The sequence below is a fragment of the Sander vitreus genome, chromosome 11 (genome assembly GCF_031162955.1).
Source record: "Sander vitreus isolate 19-12246 chromosome 11, sanVit1, whole genome shotgun sequence".
Classification (NCBI taxonomy): Eukaryota; Metazoa; Chordata; class Actinopteri; order Perciformes; family Percidae; genus Sander; species Sander vitreus.
In genome coordinates this window covers 26,975,124-26,999,906 of record NC_135865.1, presented here as the reverse complement: position 1 = coordinate 26,999,906, position 24,783 = coordinate 26,975,124, and the positions used below count along the sequence as shown (strand labels likewise).

Genomic DNA, 24,783 nt, shown 5'->3' with positions numbered 1-24,783 from the left:
GTGTAGATTTGTTCTCTCTGGGTGCGTTCTAGCTCATGAATAAAGATAAAAGAAGCCTTTTTTTTTAAAAGATTTGAGTACTTGTTGTACTCGGCTTTTCCAGTAAACTCGCTCTTCCCTGCTTCAGGGAGTGTATCGAGTGCCGGCTTTTCAACTCCGGACGGCTTTCAGACAACCAGACGTGCCAGCGCCTGTGCAAGGATGAAATCATCACTGTGGAGACCCTCAGTGAGTAAAAAAACACACACACACACACATTCTTACACATGCACACAGACCAGCTGGCTGGAGGTATTCACATCTGTTGCATCTGCAACAGTTTCACTTTTCACATTACATCCTCCTTCCACTGTCATTTTTTATTAGACTTTTCATGCTGTTATTGGGGAGCTCTGCCAAAGTACAGTACATGGTCCAGTGATTTCAGTTCTGTGTGACATGTGACACATTTAACACGTCTGATGTAATGGATACAAACTCTCACACCGGTCTAGCACCATGCTGTCATTGCAAGAACAGCCATATTTAATTATTTACACACTGCCATTAGAATAATAACAAGATGGAGTTTAGTTAAAATAGCTTAATATGTCACATGCTCACATGTGACTGTAAATCACATTCATTTTCCCCGTTTGATTTTAGCCATTACATTATATACTGTAGGAAGTTAATTATGTTACTTTGCGTTGCCTATATACTTTAAGAGGATTATTCCATAATACTGTATATTAAATTAAAATGTGCATCAGTATTTGTCACGGAGACTTATTTAGCCTTTGCACATTGGTCCTTCATCACCCTCAATCTAACATACCAGGGCTGTCTTAAAAATTAATATAAAAAATAATAATAAATATCGGTTCTCCAATTAAAATCAGTTTTTGTTTGAGTGATCTGATATCGATAAATACAATCCCAAAATCGACCTTTTAATAAATGCCTTTTCACCATGGATGTGGTGAATTGACCACCTTTTTAGGTCTATATGTATGTCAAAAAATATATATATTAAAAGAAAATACTCACATTGTCTTGGAAGACAGAAGGAAGCCATCAACGAACCAATAGTAAAACATAAAATAAAGAAAAAGTAATACGTAGAATAAATTAGGGTTGGGCGATGTGTAGAAAATCAGATATCACGATATTTTTGACCAAACACCTCGATGTCGATATTGCGACGACATTGTAAGGTTGACAATTGGTGCTTTTACAAAATATCTTCACATTTAGATTTTAGAAAATATAATATAATGACTAAGCAAATAATAGAACAGCTAGAACAATCTGCAATGCATTTTGTCTTGACTGTTGTTGTTAGTTTTTGTCTTGCCTCTCAAACGATGAGGGTGTTGCATGCTTGTTAGTTTTTTTTATATTTTTCTTTTTATGTATCTGCCTAGGGACAATAGATGAAAATTAGCTATGGTGCTAACTCTAGCATATTTACATTATGTACTTGTACTGATGTCCATTAATATGCACTGTCCCTATCTAAATAAACAATAAAATAAAAATAAAATAAATACAATCTGGTAAGTTCAGAAAAGGACATCACTTTACTGTAGTGCAGCCTATAAAACCAGGAAAAGACAAAACTTACCATGTGACGATATTACGATTCTTCAAAATCTAAGACGATATCTAGTCTCATATCACGATATCGATATAATATTGATATATTGCCCAGCCCTAGAATAAATATAAAATGTAGAATAGAACAAGAACGGGGAAGATATGAAAACGCTACGATATATACAGCATGAACATGTACGTATGTGTATATGTAAATATACACTTTTTAATATACAAACTTATATTTGTACATAGCTTAACATGTTTGTTTACCTTTTCAGCTTTTTATCCTTGTTTTTAGCCGTATGTTTATTTCTGTTACAACTGATTTTGAAATAGTAAGACATTATGTACAGAATAAACAGCTGGCGGTATGATATGCCCAATAGATCTGATTATGGACAGTATGATAAGTCACTTAGGACAAAAGCATCTAGCAAATAGTTATAATATAATGTGTCAGAGAATCACACAGAGCAGCAAATTCCACGAGCAAGATGTGAACGTGCTTAATGAGAAACCAAGCCTCTGTCAAACTGCTGGAAGAAGAACTGTGTCCTATTGTTGATAATGTAAGAGCGCCTCGAAGCTGCAGCACGCTGATGTTAACATGCCTATACGTACCTAAGTGCAACCTCACAGAGCTGCCCGAGTGGCTGTAGACCAGGGGCGGGCAACGGATTTAGGGTTGGGTATCATTTGGATTTTTTTTTTTACGATTCCGATGCCGAACCGGTACTTTTAAAAATGATATCAAAACTGTAATATGTTTACTAGCGACAGTGTTGGGGAGTAACGGAATACATGTACCGGTGTTACGTATTCAGAATACAAATTATGAGTAACTGTATTCCGTTACAGTTACAATTTAAATAGTTGGTATTTAGAATACAGATACATTGTTGAAATCAATGGATTACATGACGATACTTCTCTGTTTCACGGGTTTATTCACTCTCGCAACTCCATGCATTTCCCAGAAGCCCCAATATGAAAACGAAAAAATGAGCTATTTGCGTGATCACTGATAGAGGTAAAGATGGAGCCGGAACCGGCACAACAGAGCCAGGGCAGGAATGTGTTTCTATCTTGGAAATTCAAACAGCATTTCACATTAAAGAAAGAGAAGGGAGAACGAAATATAACTGTGCACTGCAGTGCAACTTCTGCTTGCCAGCAACCAACTTCCTTTCAGCGTCCAAATTACTCCACTTCCAACCCGAAGAAACATCTTGAAGTAAGTTATTTTTAGCCAAGGGTAGTCGTCTGCTGTAGTTTTACTGGTCACCTTGCTATTTTATAGAAGACGTGCGACTTTACATTCTCCTACGTGATGATTTACTAGCCCCAGAGCCGTTGAAAGACTGACTAGCCCCGTTTGACATGTTAGCAAACGTTAGCTAAAATTAGCTCCTGGTAGCTTAGACTGCGGTTAGATTTTTGTAGTATGCAGTTCGGGACTACAAATACAAAAATCTATCTGCTTATTTAGGTACACATTCAGCCAGTTGGAACAGAAGAACACACCAGAATAGGCCTGTTTAGTAAGCTGGATGTGATGGCCGCATTCCTACTTATGAAATGCAATTCAATGTGGAAATAATCCAAGTATTCAGAATACGTTACTCAGATTGAGTAACGGAACACGTTACAAATTACATTTTTGGGCATGTATTCTGTACTCTGTAACGTTTTGAAAGTATCCTTCCCAACACTGACTAGCGATCACGTGCAGTGTAAGGGTAATATGCTTTTACGTCCGTTTTGGTGAGCCCAGAGGGAAAATGGTCGACACACTAAGTGCAACCGAAATGAGGAACCGAAATTTGCGTTCTAATTTTATGGTTTTAAAATAGCTTCAACTTTGTGTCATTTCCCCCTCAGTATCTCTGACCTGGTACATATCTGTGAACTCTACTCCAGCACAGTGTAATAAAGAGTCGAGATTAGAAGAGTTCAAATTTCTACGCTACCTATGTTATGTAGCCTAACTTAAAAATGCCAACATCAGAAGTTTTGCCTCTTCTTAAGTGGCAGGATTGTCTTCCTCAACATTTGATTTGATTGTTCTGGTTTCAGAATGATGAAAACCGGATGATTCTTTTTTTTTTTTTTTTCTTGGAAACTTATAATGGTTTTTCCCAAACGATGTACAGATTGCTAAGCATTCTGTTATCTCAAATGGCTTGAAAAATAGTAGGGATAGACCCATTATCGGTCAGTTTTTTGGCAGTTTGCAGATGATCTGTATCTGTGTTTTATTTCCCTGATAACCGATGAAGTTAATGAATTAAAAAGTGCTCTACTTTGGCTCTGCTCCAGCTCTGTGTCTGTCCCTCTGCTTCGGTTTCACTCACCACCGAGTCTGACTTAATGTCCCGCCCACAACACTATCTGACTCCCTGTTACTGGCTATTATGTTGAAAGTTTCTCATTTATTAAATAATTGCTTAAAGCATTTAAACAAAGTTTTGTGTTAGAGTTTGTAACATTCCAAAATCTTGATTTTGACTTTAAGATTTTCATTTTCACTGTACATGCATATCGGCTCCAAATTTTGGTAATCGGTTTCATTAACTACTAATAATCGGTATCGGTATCTGCCTTGAAAAACCAGTATCGGTCCATCCCTAAAAAAATAGAGCATATAGCTCCCGTAAATAGGAATAAACTCTCCCTGGTGGAGCATGCCCCTGGGAACCCCACCCCCACCCTCTAAGTTTGGGCTGAGCCCCAAATGTTAACAAAGTCTGGCTCTGCCCCTGCTGTAGACTGGCTCTCTGTGCTTGTTTGGGGCTTCACAGCTTTTCTTGTTTAACACCTCACACACGTCCTGTGATTAATAATGAAAGCCCGCCCACTGGTCAGTCGTGTCCCGATGTTTATGTTATTATGTGGCAGTCTGTTTGGGCCTCTCGCAGCTCCACGGACACCTTCACTTCACACAGCAGGAAATAACTACACACACCCCTCATTTGGTTCAAAGAGATCAATCCATTCACGTCTGTTCTTCCTTCTCCATAGGGAGACTAAACAAACCATTGCCTCTCTCATGTGTCATTTTTTTAAAAGCTGGAGTTACAGGTCTAACTGTGCAGACCGTGTTAACTATAAGTGCTTCTATCTGGGTTTGTCACCTCCTGGAGGGAAAGGTTTAGGAATGCATTAATAAGTACACAGTGATTTATGGCCTCTATGGCACCGTGATGCTGCATGAAGGAGAAAGAGGAGACTGACAGTTGTGTGTTTAGTTACAGAGACTATTTATATTATTATATAATTATTATAGACTATTATAAGACCATTCCATATTGGCCCAGCATGCATGGCCCTGGCCCAGATCTGATGTCTTTCATAGCATTCCCTGCTAGTTCAGCCATCTGACTGGCCTTAATAGGCTCCACATGTACATTCCAGATACTTGGTGCATGAAATATAAGGGGGGTAGTGTGACTTCACCCTCCTCTGTGAGCTTTTAAATGTTTTTGGGTGATAAAGATTGACTGAAAAAAAAAAAAAAAGCACCCAGAATATCAGTCTCATTTGTTGGTTGTGATTTCAGAGCAAAGAAATTCAGGCTATGTGATGATTGTTCACAAGTGTTTTCAGTTTTTCCCCTCAAGAGCCGGATTCCTCTTCAGTTTCACTTCATCTGTTCCGAAATCTGAAGCTAAACCTCGGCAGATAATGATAATATGATAATATTTCCTTCAAAACACCAGTAGAAAGTGAGCTCCTTCAGAAACGATCTTTGTTAGAAGAATATTTTCCCTAAGTGAAAGTAAAGAGCAAAGAAGCTCCAAGTATTTCTAAAAACAAGTCCGTAAAAGTTCATTTTAATCCAGTAAGACATTGATTGGGGGGCTGTTGTTGTTCTTCTCGTTAATAACTTTTAATCATTTTTTCTTCCAGGCTATTTCCTTTTCTCATCTCCTTTTGTGGTAAAATTCTGCTACGTATATGAACTTGAAGATGATTTAACCGATCCAATTAAAGATTGATACAAGATTCTTATCAGCTATTGAAGTGTGTTTGATCTGCTTTTCTCTCTCGCCTTCCCTTCCAGAAACGGAGGAGCCCGGCGCTGTGCTTTGTCTGTATAAGACAGACAACGATTGTGTCATGAAGTTCACGTATTCCGAGCACGCCAGCGGACAATCCGTCCTCACAGCTCTAAAAGAGCCAGGTCAGTGCTCCAAACAACAACAAATTAGGTCTGCCTTCCTTTTTAACCTGCGACCAACCAAGTGCCTTTAGATTGTATTTAAAGTGGAGAATCACCCACCACGGCTCCACCATAAGAATAGTTTAGTTTGTTTTGTCTTGTGTAACATAACAGGACTTCAACTTACATTTTGTTGTGCAACCCTGTGTTTTCCAATGAAGTATAAATGTATAGTCTTTGCTCTTAAAGGGATAGTTTGGATCTGTTGAAGTGGGGTTGTATGAGCTACTTCTCCATAGTCAGTAGTCAATAGTGTGTTAGCTACAGTAAGGCAAGGCAATTTTATTTATATAGCACATTTCAGCAACAGGACAATTCAAAGTGCTTTACATAAAACGTTAAACATTAAAAAGCAAAATTCACAGTGCAGTATAAAAAAATTAAAGAAAGGCAACATCAAAAATAAAGGTCTTCAGCCTTGATATAAAAGAAGTGAGTGTTGCGGCGGACCTGCAAAACTGAACGCTAGTAGGGCACGTCCCCCCCCCCCCGACAGTTCCCCGTCGTAAAGGGCTGTTAAGTTAAAGGGGTGAAAATATTCTAAATATAGCGTACACTTAAACTGATTTCGTTTTGTTTGATGTCTAAAATGTGTTTAGCTGCTGCCCCCGTCCACAGCAGGACATAGCTTTTTTTTTTCTTTTTTTATTAATACCAGGAAGTACACCAAATAAGGGCGAGACAACACCAATGAAAAGCAATGTAAAAAAAAAAAAAAAGATTTCAGAATTTCATCAAAATCAGAGTTTCATCAGAATTTCATCTCTACTTTTACATACTATGCTTCCCTCAGTACTTATTATTGATTATACAGACCCACCCCTACCAACCCACCTCACTTCCTTCAACCCACCCTACCATCCGCCCACCTCTCCCACCCCCGCCCTCATTTACCCACACACAAAAAAACACAGCAGTACATAGCTTAGCTTCCGTGTCTGTTTCTCCAAACTGGGGGCGTGCCGACCGCCATCTGCTGTAGCTAACACACTGACTATGGAAAAGTAGCTCATACGGCCCCACTTCAAAACATCCAAACTATCCTTTTAAAGCTATAGGGCGTAGTTTCTGTCGCCCCCATGAGGAATTCTAAGTAATGACAACAACACTGTTGGAGCGTCCACGTGATACAAGCCTTCCGTGACCGCGCACCGCCCGATAACTACATTTCTACATTACTTACCTAATGTCAGCTATGGATTCCAATGAAAATGTGAAATGTTCAAACATCAGCAAAGGAATTACCCCAGTGTGGAATTAATAAAGTCTATCTTATCTTATTTAGATATTACTGCGTGGTTTGTAACCTGAAATGTTTTTTGCATTTGACGATCAAGTACACAATGTAATAAACTGAGTGAGGAACTTTTAGACGAGCAACGATTCCATGATTCCATACACAAAACACCTTTAGAGGGTATTGATGGTTTATTCCAACTCTTTTTGATCATTGCTCTCGGTGATGGCGAGATTGTACTCGCCAGTGATCGATTATATCAGAACTGATTTGCCTGTTTCCTGTGTCAGAGTGCGGTGGTGGGCCCGATGCTCTGATGGTGCTGCTGGCAGTGGTCGGCAGCATCCTGCTGGTGGGAGTGGTGCTGCTCGCTGTCTGGAAGTTGGTCATCACCATTCATGACCGGAGAGAGTTTTCGCGCTTCCAGAGCGCACGCTCACGAGCCCGATACGAGATGGTAAGGTCGATCCCCCTCTTTGTATTTGGGAAGTTTATTGTATCTACTAGAACATAGTCTATATACACCATGTTCCACTTCCGGGATTGATTCGTTGCCGCCGGAAATTCCGCCGGATTTCACTCTTTTAGGCCGGATGTCCGTTACCTTCCGTTTTCTTTGTGTTGGCGTTCTAAACTCTGGTGGATTTCTGAGGACTATGGTTAACTGCTCCTCAGATCTCTGCAGGGTAAATCCAGACAGCTAGCTAGACTGTCTGTCCAATCTGAGTTCTGTGTTGCACGACTAAAACATTTGAACGTACACTTTCCACCAAAACAAGTTCCTTCCAGAGGCTATTTTGCAGAGGCACAGCGGCTCTTTGCGCTGCTTAGCGCCGCCCAAGACGGTTGTGATTGGTTTAAAGAAATGCCAATAAACCAGAGCAGGTTTTCCTCCCATCCTGGGATGCTGTGTGGACTAGCCAGACCCTCCTCCGCAGCGCTGTGGAGGAAGGTCTGGCAATGCGAGACTAACTAGAACCAAACTTTTCATTATAGATAAAAATGTCAAGTAAAAATATGAGGCTCATAGAACAAACAGAATTGTATCAGTGCCTCTTCTCTCTGCATAAATAGTGAGAGAGGCAATTCTAGTACAATTTCTCTAAAAAATAAATACTTACTTTAAAACGGTGTTTTATTTTGAAAATTCAAATGAGAGCCAGTGAGCGCGAGTAGGATATTTTTCAGTTAAAAAATAAAACTTGTCAGTGCTCTTTAGAGGACAAACTATGTAATGAGGACATCATCTTTGCATTTCTGCATTTTCTTATTGCTTATTGCCAAACAAATATGCTGATACCATCATATTTGTATTAAGCTAATATCAGCAGAGCCGTGTCCTAGACATTCAAAGCTCTCATCTTGTGCCGTTGTGTGACTTTCTGTTTTTTGTTTTTTTATGTCTCGCCCCTTCAGGCCTCCAACCCTCTGTACAAGCAGCCTGTCTCTACACATTTTGTAGAAACCGATTTCAACATGTATGGGAAGTCCTTCAACGGGGGGGTCCACTGATCCCTCGGCACGGGGCGCGGCAGGACCGGTCCGACAAACAGATCCCCGGAGGACGGGGCCAGAGGTGGACGGCGGACTCAACACACCCCATCCCTCAGCACGGTTCACACCTGATAACAGAAGTGAAAAAATGAACTAGACTGTGTCCGAAGGGGGGGGGCGGGGCGGAAATCTGTGGCCTTCTTGTTTTTTTTGTTTTTTCTTTACGCAGGAGATTCAAGCCTACCCCAGAGACGTGATGCGACTTCTTTTTTTCTTGATCTGTGTGTTTCGCTGACAGCGGTGGCAGTCTGGAGGAGCAACGAAGAATGAACTTCTTCTTAGGGAGAGAGAGAGAGAGAGAGAGAGAGAGAGAGAGAGAGAGAGAGAGAGAGAGAGAGAGTCTGCAGTTACACAAAATAAACAGAACTCTCTCATACAGACCATGACTCCAACCACCATTCAGTCTTTGCACAGAGCAGGCAGGACATTGGCTTATATTTGTATATTTTTTATAAACACTAAAACTGCTTTGTTTTAAGTATAAACTGCATCCAACAGGACAGGAAATTTACAGAATTATTAAAAAGCACATATTTCTAAAGGTGGCTAGATGACATTGTGGTACCACTAACATTTACTAAGCAATAGACTTCTTACCCTCATTTTGCACAGAGAATATTTAGAGTCAAGTCTCGTAAAGATTTAAATTTTCTTTTGTGTGTGTGTGTGTGTGTGTGTGTGTTGTTGTATGCTCCAATTGCACTCCCTTCTCGACCAGGACTCCCTGAAAGAAGAGATATTGTTTCTCATTGGGGGCCTTCCTGGCTAAATAAAGGATGAATGAATCTGAATGGCAGGGTACCAACTCATCCCCCAGCCTCTGAACCCTTAAAGGATAATGCTGGTCTTACTCTTACTTTTTTTTGTTAACAAATCCCATTAAAAGACCAAAACCAACAATGTGGTTGTCCCATAATACTTTCAGACTTCTCTACCGCGTCTGTTGCGCTCAGACCCAAACTCATTTGTTCCTAATGAAGACATAAATCTTCAAAATGTGGCAAAAAATATTAAGTTTCATTTTTCTAAAAGCAATATGCTAAACGGAACCACTGGGCGCTGTGGTTTTAGACAACATTACTTAAAGCTGGGGTAAGCAGTTTTCTAGAAAAGGCAACAACAAAAAAAAGGTTATTGTGGAATTTTTGCCCAATGACGCCAAAAAAACTGCCTACCCCAGCTTTAAATTTGAGGAAATGGTGAGTTTGTTGGGGACTATTTTCAGCAACGGATTAGTACACGCATGAAGCTCTAGTGACTATTTACAGTGAAGCTGAAACACTTGATTAGTAAATTGGCATACATTTGATCTGCAAGTATTTATTTTTAAAATGAGATAATCATTAGTTTTTTCTCAAAAACATCAAATATTGTCAGGAGGAGTCATTTGCTACTGTTCCTATTCTTCTGTAAAATGAATAACTGGGATTTGGACAGTTGGTCGGACAAAACAAACAATCTGAAGATGTCACCTTGGGCATTAGGAAATTGTGACAGGCATTTTTTTTTTTTTTTTTTCTTTTACTATTTTCAGACATTTTGTTGTCCAAATCAAGAAAATAATTGGTGTATTAATCCATAATGAAAATAATCAATAGTTGCAGGGCAACAGTGTGGCTCCTTTTTATGGGTTTTTAGAAGTTTTTGGACAAACTCTTGGTAATTTGTTCAGTTTATTGTTGCGTTTTGGTTTCTTTGACAGCGAGAAAAGTCAGAAATATCACGTGCCTCTGAAAACCTCACGATCAGAGACTTCCCGTGTTAAGCCCTGTATCTGCAGCACTGTGGTGACTGCCTTCACCCTCTGATGACGAAAGACGCACCGGCGAGTCCACACTCCACACTTTATTTTATATATTACACTACTTTTGAGAACCCAAGACTTTTGTAAATTAATTTCAAGCCCCAAAACAATTGAGTGTAGCGTTTGTTTTCACGAGAGATTTGAGAAATTTCAAAAAGCGAACATCTACTTTTCAGCTTTACACGTTGCTCTGGATCAAATGTGGGCCTCACTTTACAGAAAGCTGAGTTTGCTGTGAACATTTTGATATGAAACCCATGGGGATCAGGTTATATACAAATACCCTTAAAAGGGGAATTTAAAAAAAGATATCTTAAAATGCCCTTAGACCTCAGAGGGTTAAAGCGTTCTCGTGTGATAAAGTAGATTTGTTACACTCATGAGTAGATCACCTCTAACTTGGAATACGGACACATGCAGTACTTTGAGCTAATGTAGATTTGGGCATACTGTACTGGCTGCTACGTTATAAAGTCCCTGTGAGGCTGTGTCCACCCTGCCTGCACTGGGAGTGGGTGGAAACTTCAAGAAGCCCCAACAGGACGGCGTCTGGAGTCAAAAATCCACCATCACTGTTCCCACAGAAAGAGGCTGAGTCTGAGCTGCCGCAGGGAAATCGGACAGTGAGCAAAGTTAGAGGGGTTGGGGCAAGAAAGAAGGGCAATCTGTGATCTTTCTTGTGATGGTCTTTCAGTAAAAGTGGCAGGGACTTTGGAGTTTGTATGCGTAAGAGTGCGTTTGAGTGTATGTAAATAATATAACACGAGGATGTATGTACATAACGGTGCCAAATGAAAATGTTTTGAGTTTTGACTTAGCTTGGCTCTGTGTCTTGGCACGGTTTACTTAAACTCACCCACCCACATGTTTTTCTCCGATCAAACATAAATCTTTCCTGTGCAGGCGTGAACATTTTCACACGGATGAACAGACTTGCACCACTACACGTTTATGTAACACTGCACAGAGCAAGAACAATAAATGGGCTTATGTCAAGAACAACAAAAAAGCCGCTGAGTCTGTTGTGTTTGGTCGCTCGTTACATATTTACAGAGGCTGCAAGAATCTGAGGTCTAATTTTAATCGTGTGTGTGTGTGTACACACTCCAAGTTAGTAAAACATCTGTTTGCAACACTAACCATGCAAGGCTGGTCTGATGCTGTAATTTACCCCTCCTTTTTACCATGCAATATCGTTTTTTATTTAGTTTCAGTATTATATTTCTATATTTATAATCCATTGGTGCTTGTGCAAAGGACAGAGGAAAGGCCATGGACGTGTGAAGAGAAATGGGGGAAAAGGGAGCGAGAGGAAGAAGCAGCACTGATGGGAGGAGGGTCTTTTTTTAGGTGATGAGTTCATATGTTTATACTGCTTATTTTTCGGTGTAGTTTGTGTTTATAACCGTGGAGCTGTGAAACTATCTTAATCACATTTGATTAAGGTGTGATTACAAATCTGTAATTGCACACACAGACCTGAGCACACAGAGATTCTATTTTTATTTTATAAGATTATTTTTTGGGCATTTTTAGGCCTTTATTCGACGGGACAGCTGAAGACATGAAAGGGGGGGGAGAGAGAGAGAGGGGGAATGACACGCAGCAAAGGGCCGCAGGTCAGAGTCAGAGGAGTCGAACCCCGCGCCCGCTGCGTCGAGGAGTAAACCTCTATATATGGGCGCCCGCTCTACCGACTGAGCTATCCGGGCGCCCTAATGTGGGTTTTTTGAGGTGAAGCGTCACCATCCATCTTTGGTATTCTAAAACCTTTTAACACGCCGTCTTTAAACAGACTGTTTCTCATGTGAGGCAGGAGGAAACTGCAGCTGTGATGTGGAACGAGTCAATGTTCTGTTATTCCTGCTTGAGGTGAGCTCATAAATCTCTGCACGCTCCCCCTTGGTGGTTTTGGGTGGGTTTCCTCCCCCCCCCCCCCCCCCCCCCTCTTCCCCTCCTGACTGGGTAAGAGTATTCTGCCAGCACATTGACATGCTTGTGAAGTCACAGAGCTCAGGTTAAATCTGGCTGTGAGAGGGAGGAAAATAATCTGCTGTACAGAGCACAAGTCTGACCCCCCATTAACAGAATCAATGTCTTAATTAGCTGCTGATGAACTCACCCCACACACAGCAAGGGGAGGGGGGGGGGGAACATTGATTTTCAGAGAGGGTAAATGCTTTTCTCTGCTGACTACACACGTCTGTTATATTTTAGGAAACCTGACTCTGAGGAGATGTACTACAAACAGCACTTTTCCCCAAACACACTTTATGGTATATTTATATTTTCTGTGAAATTATGTCTCTTTTCTCTGAGACACTCACGTACACAATGGTACCTGCTTTACTTTTAGCTTTTTACAGTTTTTTTAGGAATTCTCTAATGTCTCCATTCTGCCTTTTAAAGAGATTTTTAGAGATGTTCAGTGTAAACGAGGATTGATAATTTATTGGTGAATGTCCTGCGTAGTTAAACTAAAATGGACCGTTACATCTGATTATTTACATTTGTGACAAAACGATACGATTTGGTTATTTCGTGATTCCAAGATCCTATAAATTCATAGCAGAGCTACTCCGCATCAATGTTTAATGATATTTAACCCTTGCGTTGTCTTCCTCTCGACCATGAACTTGTTGTCCTTCCAGGTCAAAAGTGAATTTTTGGCGCTTCCTTTTCCCCGACGTTTTTGTTGCTTTTTTCAGTGCTTTTGACGTTTTTGTCACTTACTTCTTTATTCATGGTCAATAAACCTAATTCACATGACATTATACCTCATTTTTGAGTTAAAACAAAGCAGAAATGATGATGTTGAATGAAAAGCAGACTGGTTTATGTCAAAGTTTAGCCCATATTTCTGAAATAAAAAACTTTGTAAATGGGTCAAATTTGACCTGAGGACAACACAAGGGTTAAACACATCAGTGCTATTTTCAGAATAAACCTTTCTTTTGGAGCGGGAGATTGGTCGGAGAATCGGAGCAGCGGGGGCGGTATTGCATTTACTTTATCGCACCGTTGTGACGAAAAGAGAGCTGAGCCAGAAGGCAAAGCTCTCAATCTACCGGTCAGTTTTTGTTCCTACCCTCACCTATGGTCATGAAGGCTGGGTCATGACCGAAAGAACAAGATCCAGGGTACAAGCGGCCAAAATGGGTTTCCTCAGGAGGGTGGCTGGCGTCTCCCTTAGAGATAGGGTGAGAAGCTCAGTCATCCGTGAGGAAGATTGGGCATCTAGAACCGATTCCTACTTGGAATCTTTTCAAAAATTATGATTCCAGTGGAATCGTTTCTTTATTGGAATCGTTTAGAGGATTTGGTTTCAAATCCAATCATCACTTCCCAATTTAATATGCGCAACTTTTGGAGCACAGTAAGCAGCGCTCTAGTGTGGCTTTATTTTACATTGAAAAAGCTGTAAAACTGCAAACCTAAGGGAGGTGTTGCAGGTACGTCCAGCTGGGAGGAGGCCTCGGGGGAGACCCAGGACTAGGTGGAGGGATTATATCTCCAACCTGGCCTGGGAACGCCTCGGGATCCCCCAATCGGATGTGGTTAATGTGGCTCGGGAAAGGGAAGTTTGGGGTCCCCTGCTGGAGCTGCTGCCCCCCCGACCTGACCCCGGATAAGCGGACGAAGATAGATGGATGGATGGACCTCTCTTTTGTATATCATAACTATTTGCTTAATATTACAGATGGTTTCACAAATAGGTAAGCTAGCTCAAAATGTGTTCTGAGGGCTTTTACTGTTATTTTGGCATCTGTTGGTTGGTTCAGACTGAAATATCTCAACATGTATGTGATTGATTGCCATGAAACTTTGCACAGACATTCATGGTGTCTACATGATGAATCCTACTGACTTTGGTGACCCTCTGACTTTTCATCCATGTCATATTTTAAATTGGTCAAATGATGATTGCTTATCACCAAATAATGGCATTCCCATCAGCTTCAGCTATACTTTGTCTTTATTGGTAATTAGCAAATGTTAGCATGCTAACATGCTAACCTAAGATGGTGAACATGGTAAACATTATATACCTGCTTACCATCAGCATGCTAGTATTGTCATTGCATGCCAACATTATCATTTAATTTCAAGCATCTCTGTGACTAAAAACAGGCTCACAGAGCTGTTAGCAGGGCTGGAGTGTTGTTGCAATGTCTCTGTGTGTGTGTGTGTGTGTGTGTGTGTGTGTGTGTGTGCGCGCGCCCACGCTTAGGTCTTCCTGTGTATGCTGTATTTTAACAGACATGCTGCTGAGGTCATAGTTTCTCCTCCTCCTCATGTCACACTTCACACCCTTCTGAGAGAAGCTTTTCATCCGGAGAAGATTTTTTCAAGTGCAATTAATGTATTTCCTTCCTCATAAAGTATACATATTCTGTGTTACATCTTTTAAGCCAACTTCATTCCAACTTACCACCGCTAGTTTTACACTTATGTTTGGAATTCACGGTCAATAAACCTCATTCATATTAAAATATGCCTAATTTTGAGTTAAAAAACCCCAGAAATTCTGAATTACTTTAGCTAATAATTAAGATCAGAGGAATGTACGTATGTTGATGCATAATTACAGCCTGTTTCGTGTATGGAACCATCCATGTTATTTTTGGCCAATTTGGTTGGAAGAAACACATATTTTTTATACAGATCTTTGAAAACGGGTCAAATTTGACCCGAGGACCACACACGTGTTAAATGCAGCATCGTTTACATCAAGATCTGAGAAGTAACTCTGTTAAGTAGTTTTCATGTGTTTGTCTTTAAATGCAGAAATGCAAGATGAGATGAAATGAGGGGAAAGAAGAGGGATGACAAAGCCCTTTTTAAATCAGGCTAATTTATCACACAGTCCTACCCAATGAAGTGTATCTCTTGCGGCAATCACAGGCGTCTGTTTCCCTCCACATTGGGAGGAGGAAAAGGAGCATTTGCCTCTTTGTGATGTAAATGTTTTTTGTCAACTGAGGATTGGTTCCCAGGTCTGAAAGCCGAGAGAATTCGGGGGAAGGAGAGAGTTTCACATGAACCCCAGTGAGTGTGACAGCGGCTCACCCGTCGCTCGTCCTCATACTTCCATGAATGAACACAGCACTGATGGGCTCTGACCTCACATGCCTGCTCTCACAGCAACGACACATTCAGGGCATCGGCTTCACAAAAGCTCTGTGAACCGTGTAAAGTAACATTGTCAGAAAGTCACAATGTTTTGACCTTTGGCCTCCTCTTGCTGAATGCTGTTATTGTCAATCTGATGCAAGGCTTTTCTGTGTCAAATACACACGTTGTTGGACAGAAATACTGCAAAAGCTGCAGTATTTGGGGTATTGACTTTTTTTTTATTGACTCACGTGGATGCCTATTTTAAAAGTGTTGTGTTCTGGGGGGCTGATTCACCCTTATTTCTAATGACGGGAACTCTTAAAGGGATAGTTCGGATCTTTTGAAGTGGGGCTGTATGAGCTACTTCTCCATAATCAGTGTGTTAGCTACAGTAGATGGCGGTCAGCACGCCCCCTCTCCCCCCAAGTTTGGAGAAGCAGGCAGGAGTACCAACAGCAGCAGATTAATGCCTATTCAATAAATCACATATGGCTGTCCATATAATTTAGGCTATTTAAGCACATCTGTACAAAGTGTATTCATGGAAATACTGCTACTGCTGATCTGTTATTCACCAGAAGCCTGCTTGCTCCACAGTATCCTGCCTGCTGCTGCCATCTAGTGAATGGAAAGAAGTCAGTGACGCTGTGAATTTACCTTCCCACTCTTTTAGGCTCCCATGTGCAGTGGTGGAACGTAACGAAGTACATTTACTCCAGTACTATTTAAGTACACATTTGAGGTGATTGTACTTTACTTGAGTCTTTTCTTTTCATGCCAATTTCTACTTCTACTCCGCTACATTTCAGAGAGAAATATTTTACTTTTTACTCCACTACATTCTACCTATAGCTTTAGTTACTAGTTACTTTACAGATTTAAGATTTGTGCACACAAAATACATGTAGTTTATAAAATATTATCGGGGTTTCCACGGGTTCTTAAAAAGTCTAACATTTCAAAATCAATATTTTAGGCCTTAAAAACTCAAATTAGCTGAAGCATTGTGTTCTAGGTCTCCTATAAGTTTAAACAGGTCTTACATTTTCCTACGTCCATGCAGCGCTACCTCTAATGCTCAGTGAAATGTACAACAAAAAATATGGTGTTTTTTTGAAAATTAAACCATGTAAACCTTTTCTGATATAACCTCTAAATACAATTATGAACCTGAAAATGAGCATAATATGAGCACTTTAAATCAGTGGCTCCCAACATTTATGGCTCGTGAGTGACCACTTCAACAAAGCTGCATCTAGTGGGAACTCCTTAGCTGCATCTCATCGCTCTTATGTGATAGCTCCTCGACTCCTCTGTCATTGGGTGAACCAGAAGTTGTTCTGTCCCTCCTCGGTGAAGGCCGTCTCAAAGCTCTTATTTCTGCTCCGAGTAGCGAGCATCGAGGAGGGATCATCGAGGAGCTACAGGCCAGGATACACAAGCGCAGCCTTCCCGGAAGCCGTGCAGCTGAAGGAGTTGCTAACTCCTCCCATAGAGCTGACAAATTCATGTGACGCTTCAGAGGAAAGGACTTCTCAGCCCCCTAAAAACACATTTGCTCGTTGCCTCTCTCCTCCCATGATTTCCTGCGTCTCTCCCGTGCCTCCTGGGTGGGAGGGGCTAAGACGCGAGGAAGGAAGGTAAGTGGAGGAGTCGGGGATGCAATTTAAGGGCTATGGGATGCACCTCTTGTCATGTTTCCAATGTTTATCAGTTCCACTAAAGAGACATTTCCCCTCTAAACTTCTCAGATCATTAAAATAACAGTTTGAGGCCTAAAAAGGTAAAATTATCCATATGTCATAAAAAAAGCAAACAGAGAAAATGAAAAAAAATAAAAATAATGAAAACATGAAAACTTTTCTTTTTCTTCTTTCCTGTCCCATTAATCATCTCACAGCCTCTCACATTTATCTTGTAAGCCTTTGGAGGGATGCAACCCTCAGATTGAGAACCACTGGGACAGTACTTTTACTTTTGATATCACAAGTACAATTTCAGAATCAGAATCAGAAAAAGGTTTATTGCCACAATGAGTACACTTATGTGGAATTTGCCTCGGGGAATGGTGCAAACATAAACAAACATATTAAACATGAATATGAAATAAACAATAAATACAGGAAACAAATATATACATACAAAACAACTGTTGCATAAGAACAAAAAGGAAAAAGAGGCTGAATGGATTGAGTGCAGAATGTGCAAAGAATAGAATACAGTATGTGCAATGGACAAATGGATAGTCCAGGATGAAGGATAGTGCAAAGTGTAGGGTTAGCTTTGATCATAATAGTTCTGAAATCTTACTTACAGAAGTTTTCTTTTACTTGTAATTGAGTATTTTTATGTTATTGTACTGGTACTTTCACTTAAGTAAAGGATCTGTGTACTGCTTCCACCAGTGAAAGAAGACATTTTAATCACACTGTATTTTAGGTTGAATCTGTGAACACCAGGAGGCGCCAGCACTTCATCCTTGAGTGTGAGAGGGGATGGCGGAGGAAGTCATTTGTAGTGGTGGCAGTATAGGTGAGGTATTCTTGATATTTTTCAGACTCGTGCTGTTGATGGAAGTCAGCTGTATTCCCAGAGTACAGTTTCTTGGTGAGTCTATCCTGTCTCAAGTCTTTACACTTATTTATTTTTTTAAAGGTGCACTATGAGTTCCTGCATGGTCACTTCTGTTGACGTTCCAAGTAAATTCAAAACAAAACAGAGCAAGCTCGCCCCTCCCCCCATGTTTCCGTAACTGTCTAACTGACTAACTGACTAACTGTCACTACCAGTCGATCCATGAGGACTACGGTTAACTGCTCCTCAGATCTCTGCAGGGCAACTCCAGACAGCTAGCTAGACTATCTGTCCAATCTGAGTTTTCTGCTGCACGACTAAAACAACTTTTGGACGTACACGTTCCACAAAACAAGTTCCTTCCCGAGGCGGTTATGCAGCGGCACCGTGGCGCTGTCTGGCGCTTAGTGCCGCCCATGACGATTGTGATTGGTTTAAAGAAATGCCCATAGACCACAGCATGTTTTTCTCCCATCCCAGGTTGCTGTGTGGACTAGCCAGACCCTCCTCCGCAGAGCTGTGGAGGAAGGTCTGGCAAAGTGAGACTAGCCACCTGGCTAATTTTCAACTGTAGTCATTTGGCCAGATGTTTTAAGACCAGAGTAACAGGAAACATCAAGACACCAGTACAGGACAAATGTACAGACAGAAGTCAACACCACAAAGACAGCTAGAGCAAAAAGTAAGCTTTCTTAAGAAGTCATGCAGAGCGACAGGAAGCAGCAAGACATTAGTACAGTTATACATCAACAGTATCCACATTCAGTACAGGAAGTCATGCAAGCAACACAACACAGCCAAGCAACACAGATTCGAGCCATCTTCCAGGCCATGCAGAGCTGGCTATATCTGACATTGTAGATGTCTTCAAAGATTTCCATGCCCCACTAGCCTGACAAGCCAGACCCACATCAAGATGTTGGGTCTGGGAACTCACCATTGACAGGGCTCAATCCAAGGGGCGGGATAAACGGTTGTCTTTCAAATTCCCTCTGCACGCAATAGGATAGCGCTACAACCAGGCAGAGCAACGAAGAAGGTAGCGAAGCTAGTTGATAGATTAAACTTTTGCCGTATCCGGTCGGCAAAACTCCGAACACATCTTCCTTTTTTAAGAATGACTTCAGTGCCGTTCTTTGTTCTTTTCTCAAAAAAAAGCTTAACTCCAAGTCTTCCAGAAGACTGCTGTTCCCAGCAGCAGCAGCCATAAGTCCGCCCACCAACTCTATACACGATGTGATTGGCCTGATTAGAGTTTGGTTTTTCCAGCTCACAAGACAACGGAGAGTTGCTAGACCCCCCCTGGCTGCAAATTAAATTTGCTGCCGCTAGGGTGTGTCTAGATTTCTAGGCTAATCCCCCACTGCTAACCCCTGTGAACTCAACAATCATGCAATTGATTTCCTAAGACAGTATGAGGCCTCCTCAAAGGAGAAACATTCATAACAGTAAATTAATGATGTATATATATCATAATGATTATGATATATTGATCAATTATAATCCAAAATGACCAGTGTTGATCTTTTACTTGAGTAAAAGTAGAAATACTCTGCTACAAGTAAAAGTCCTGCATTCAAAATCTAAACAAACAATCTTTTTTTGTTGTTGTTTTTGGACACTTTTCCGGATGTGTTTGTCGTTTTTTTTTGACACCTCAACCCCTCGCCAAATACACACACCTAAGTCTTCCACAAAGCTAGGGACACACTGCTATAGGGAATATTATACATTTATTTTATGCCCATGGATGGATGAATTAGGAATTTTCTACTAACCAGTAGAAACCAGACATGAGTGTACTGTACAATAAATGGAAGAAGGTGGGTTTGTATGTGCGTAATAGTGTGTATGCATGAGTGTGTGTGTGTGTCATAGACCACCAGAGCGACGAACACCACCAACTCCACTTTGACACATGCCAGTGTCAGGATGTTAAGTCATGGAAGTACGTCAGTACAGCCAGAGAGAATTAAAGAAAACAGAAAGCAGTCCAAAAACAAAGACACTATTATCCTCCACATCTCTCTCTCCATCCATCCATCCTCTCCCCATCTGGGTTGTTGTATTTGTGGAGGTCTCTCACAGAAACAATCAGCCCAAAAGAGAGAGGGTCTAAACAATAAAACAACCTCTGCTCCAGAAACGTGTTGGACATGTGTGCAGAGGATGTCCTGTCACTGCAGGGCAGTAATTACCGACAGCATGCCACCCCCAACGCTAGTAAAACAAACTACCTTAAAGCACTTTTATATGTTCTTATATTCAGATTAACTTAACTTAATTCAGCGTATAGTGAATAACTTTAAAGCTGCAGTAATAGTTTTTTTTCCCCACTTGGTGGCAACGAAAAAATAAACGCTGACATACTGTATTATTGCCTCATGTTGCTAGTCAGACCGCTTCCCGGGCACAGGCAATAAAGACACATAACACGACTACAAAGAAACACAAAAAGACAACAAAGATGCCAAAACAGCTGCAAAGAGACACAAAACGACTACAAAAAGACACAAAATGACTACAAAACACAAAACGACAAAGAGACACAAAATGACTACAAAGAGATACAAAACAACAACAGACACCAAATGACTACAAAGACACACAAAACAACTACAAAGAGACACAGACGACTACAAAGAGACACAAACCAACTACAAAGAGAGACAAAACAACAACAAAGAGACACAAAACAACTACAAAGAGAGACAAAACAACAACAAAGAGACACAAAATGACTACAAAGAGATACAAAACAACTACAAAGAGACACAAAATGACTACAAAGAGATACAAAACAACAACAAAGAGATACAAAATGATTACAAAGAGATACAAAACAACAACAAAGAGATACAAAACGACTACAAAGAGACACAAAATGACTACAAAGAGATACAAAACGACTACAAAGAGACACAAAATGACTACAAAGAGATACAAAACAACTACAAAGAGATAGAAAACAACTACAAAGAGACACAAAACAACTACAAAGAGACACAAAACAACTACAAAAAGGCTCAGAATAACTATAAAGAGACTTTACATGACAATGACTACAACGGGGCCCATTGTCTTACAATCCCCCCATGACTACAAACTTTCACTATCATAATGAAAAAGAGATTGTAAACACGGTTACTAATGCTATGATGTACGATGACTGTGTGGCAGTAGTTTTCTTTTCAGTTGCTAGGCAAAGCAAACTGCCCCATTCTTGCTATATCACAAAGGGAATAAAAGAATGTGCTCCAGGTGTATATTTAAAGCACGACATCGCTTGATAACATACAACACATCTATAAAGACAGGAAGGTAAGGATTGAAATCCGATGCTTAGCTATAAATCAATTCCCATGCTAAAGTTACGTATAACACAGAAGCATAAACCCAGCTTTAACTGTCGGGATTATAAAAGTTGCTTCTGAAATGTAATTCACTCTTGTGTGTGAATCATACATACACAAAGAAACAATACATAGTCACAACTTGTTGAAAGTTCAAACTCATTATTTACGATGTCTTTTATATATACAGCAACATTTTCTCACAAACCCACAGTAGTCAGATTAGTTTTAAATCAATGTTACATTCAAGAAACAACGTATCTTGTATGTCAACATTATGCAGTCTTTCTTCCTATTTCTGAGCACATTTAACATGGTTTTTTTGCATTTATTACTTATGACAGACATGATGTCAGTATAAATAATTGCACTTTTATTGTTTTTTAGTAATCATGATACAGACTACTGACTCCTCCTGTAGTTGTAGGACACATGGAAATAATGATGAATCCGCTATTAAAGTGCAGCCATAATTTACAGTATGTCACAGTTACTGCGTCTGAGATGGACTTTCCGTGTGTGGGTTTGAATGGGAGAGGCTTACCGCGAATTAAGAAGGTACAGATCATTTCCTCCCAGATCTGGAACCAATTCAGGGCAATTTTACCCAGCAGCCATTGTTGAGTGTGTGTGTGTGTGTGTGTGTGTGTGTGTGTGTGTGTGTGTGTGTGCCTTCTCACATTAACCTGTGACTGAGAAAGGGAGATATCATGTTGCAAACTGAGGCATCGCATTGTTTACCAGGGCTCTGCTCCTGAACATAGCATTGCAACAACAAATTCAGTGTCAGAATATTTAAAATGTGGATTTCCAAGGACTGTATTTTATGCATTACCACATTGTTTGACACAAAATATCATAGATGTTGTTTTATATCTATGCAAAATATACTCTATGCATGCTGTCTCTGGGTTTCCAACCGTTTAACATGTTAGTAGCATCACTAGAACTTTAATACATGAGTGAAGTGAAACCTTAATGAGCAGCACAGTCATAAAAATAAATAAAATAAAGTTACTGAAATAATAACGAAAGAGTACATTAATTAAATTAATTAATTTGGTTTCTTTAATCAGCATTAAGTATCTAAGAAAGATTATCCTTTGTTTTCTTTTTTACTGATTTGATCTTTATATGAAAAGAAAAACATTCTGGAAAAAAATATACTTTGTAACAGCATTGATGTATTTTCACATACATTTTTAAAATGTATTTTAATTGTTGCTCACTAGTTATCTGTTGCAGTTGACATTTGCATATTGATACATTTGAAAAGCTAATGGTTAGACTTAACTGAGAAAAATAGTTCAGTAATCAACAAAGAATGGTGCATCGGGGTTGCCCTGGGGGTTACTGTTAGGAAAGCTAAATGATCTATTTCCTAACTGCTCTGCTCCTTTTACTCAGCAAGACCAGCCCCACCTGTGGCCTGTGTGTTGTTGAGCAACTGTGCTGACAGGACTCTGCAGGGGAATGCACAGAAACTCCAAATCCTTCTACTCCATTTAAAACATAAACATAACACATGTGTTCAAAACAATGTCCCAATTAAGCTGCGTTATCAATATAATCATCAATTAAATAACTACATTCAGAAACGTATCAGTCACCTCTGCAGCTCTACAGGGCGTTTTCCTCTGTGTACTTTTTAGGTGTACTTTTAAATGTCTTGCCTGATGAATTAAAGACCTTTTGTAACCAACCTTGAGTGCCTGGATATGTTTTTTGTATTCTTTTTTATAACAACACACAAAACATGGTCATAACTCTTCCTCTTTTTTTCTTTCACATTTACTATTCAGTTCACACTCTCATCAGCCCCATTTCCAGCAGAGTGCTGAACAAAACAGCTTAAAAAGGAGAGTGAATTGGGCTCTCCTTTTTAAGCGACTTGCATTTCTCTGATTGAATGGAGCTTAAAACCTCAGTGTCTTTCATTTAGACTCTGCCTGCCTGCTAAATATCCATAATCTTTCAAATGATATGCCCCAACATTGTCATGGAGGCGTTCTGTTACAATGTGTATCCAATGTATGAATTTATATATTTAACTCCCTCCAGAGTCACAGAAGACATTTTACAGCTGTTTTCACAGGCTGAGTGGCACTTTGACGATGAGTTAACTGATCTCGATGTGTAAAATCACTTTGCATTATTAGTTTGTGTCAGATTGTGTGTCTTTCAACTTCTTCTTCTGCCTGCTAGTGGCTAAAAATGGATGAATACACATTTAGGTTACAGAACATTTAAGTATGTAAGTATTACCAATACAGTGATTTAATGTAAAAGCACTCTTTTTGAAGAACAGTTTTTTTGAGTAAGCTGAGTTATTGTTTTTGAACCTTCTAGCCGTTCTTAACCCTTCATTTGTCATCGGGTCAAATTTAACCCATTTTGGGGTTTTCTTTAACCAAATTGTCACACAAAAATAACGTGGATGGTTCCCTGCAACGCTGCAATTTTATAGGATTTGAAAAAAGATTGCAAAAATGTCGGAAAAAGCTTAAACAACGTGGGGTAAAAAGAACAAAAAACAACAAAAAGCCCAGAAAAAAGTGACAAGGCACCAACCTTGTTTTGAGATAAATGTCTTTTATTCGCGATGTCTTGGATAAGTACTCCATTACCCACAATCCTGAACAATCCCACAGTGATGCCTCTGATTGGTGGAACTCATGCTGGTGAAGAGGGGGGGGCTGCCGAGCTGCCTGCACGATCCGTCATGTGCATGCCCAAAATGATTATCCTGTTTTACGAGGATTTACGACACTGCACGAAACACGATCTGTTCCACGCTTCTGCCGTTAGCCTCCACCGGGAAGCTAACGTTAGTTTAGCTAACTGCTAATTCGGCTAACCGCTAGCTGACAGCTTGATTCAGTCTAAAATAACATTAACTCAAACTAAACACTGGGAAAAGCCGGCTACAGCTGACGTAACAGTCGTTATATATTTAACGGTTATTTTCAGGTTTTATTTAGAGGGTCTTTTAAAGTTATTACATGCTGTCTCAGCTAGCCGTATTAGCTGTTAGCTAAACTAACGTAGCTTCCTTTCTTCAGTGGTGCGCGGTGGTTTATGGGATGAGTAGTTCCTTCGTTCGATAATGAAACTATGTACACAGTCTTGTACCTTTGACTTTTTTTGGATTTTCTGTTCGTTTTATCAGTCGAAATGACACGTTGTATGCTTATGAGTCACGTCGTAGCTGGTTAGCCTAAGGCATGGTCTAAAACTCTTTATATATGGATTTTTCCAGACGTCAATGGGAGAAATGAATGGGAAATTTACTTCCGGAACCCAAGGTCTCTCGGAGGAGGGGCGGGACTGTTGAGCTCTA

General features: G+C 40.2%; 1 protein-coding gene across 1 annotated transcript in view; it reads left to right on the top strand.

Moving 5' to 3' along the window:
* The window catches only part of itgb5 (integrin, beta 5), a 67,837-nt gene extending 57,772 nt beyond the window's left edge, over window positions 1–10,065 (top strand). The window contains exons 13-16 of the mRNA XM_078262564.1: window positions 128–228; window positions 5,645–5,764; window positions 7,331–7,497; window positions 8,457–10,065. Of these exons, the coding sequence (XP_078118690.1) occupies window positions 128–228; window positions 5,645–5,764; window positions 7,331–7,497; window positions 8,457–8,552 (484 nt within the window). The 3' untranslated portion in view covers window positions 8,553–10,065. The remainder of the gene's footprint in view (window positions 1–127; window positions 229–5,644; window positions 5,765–7,330; window positions 7,498–8,456) is intronic.
* The last annotated feature ends 14,718 nt before the right edge of the window (window positions 10,066–24,783 follow it).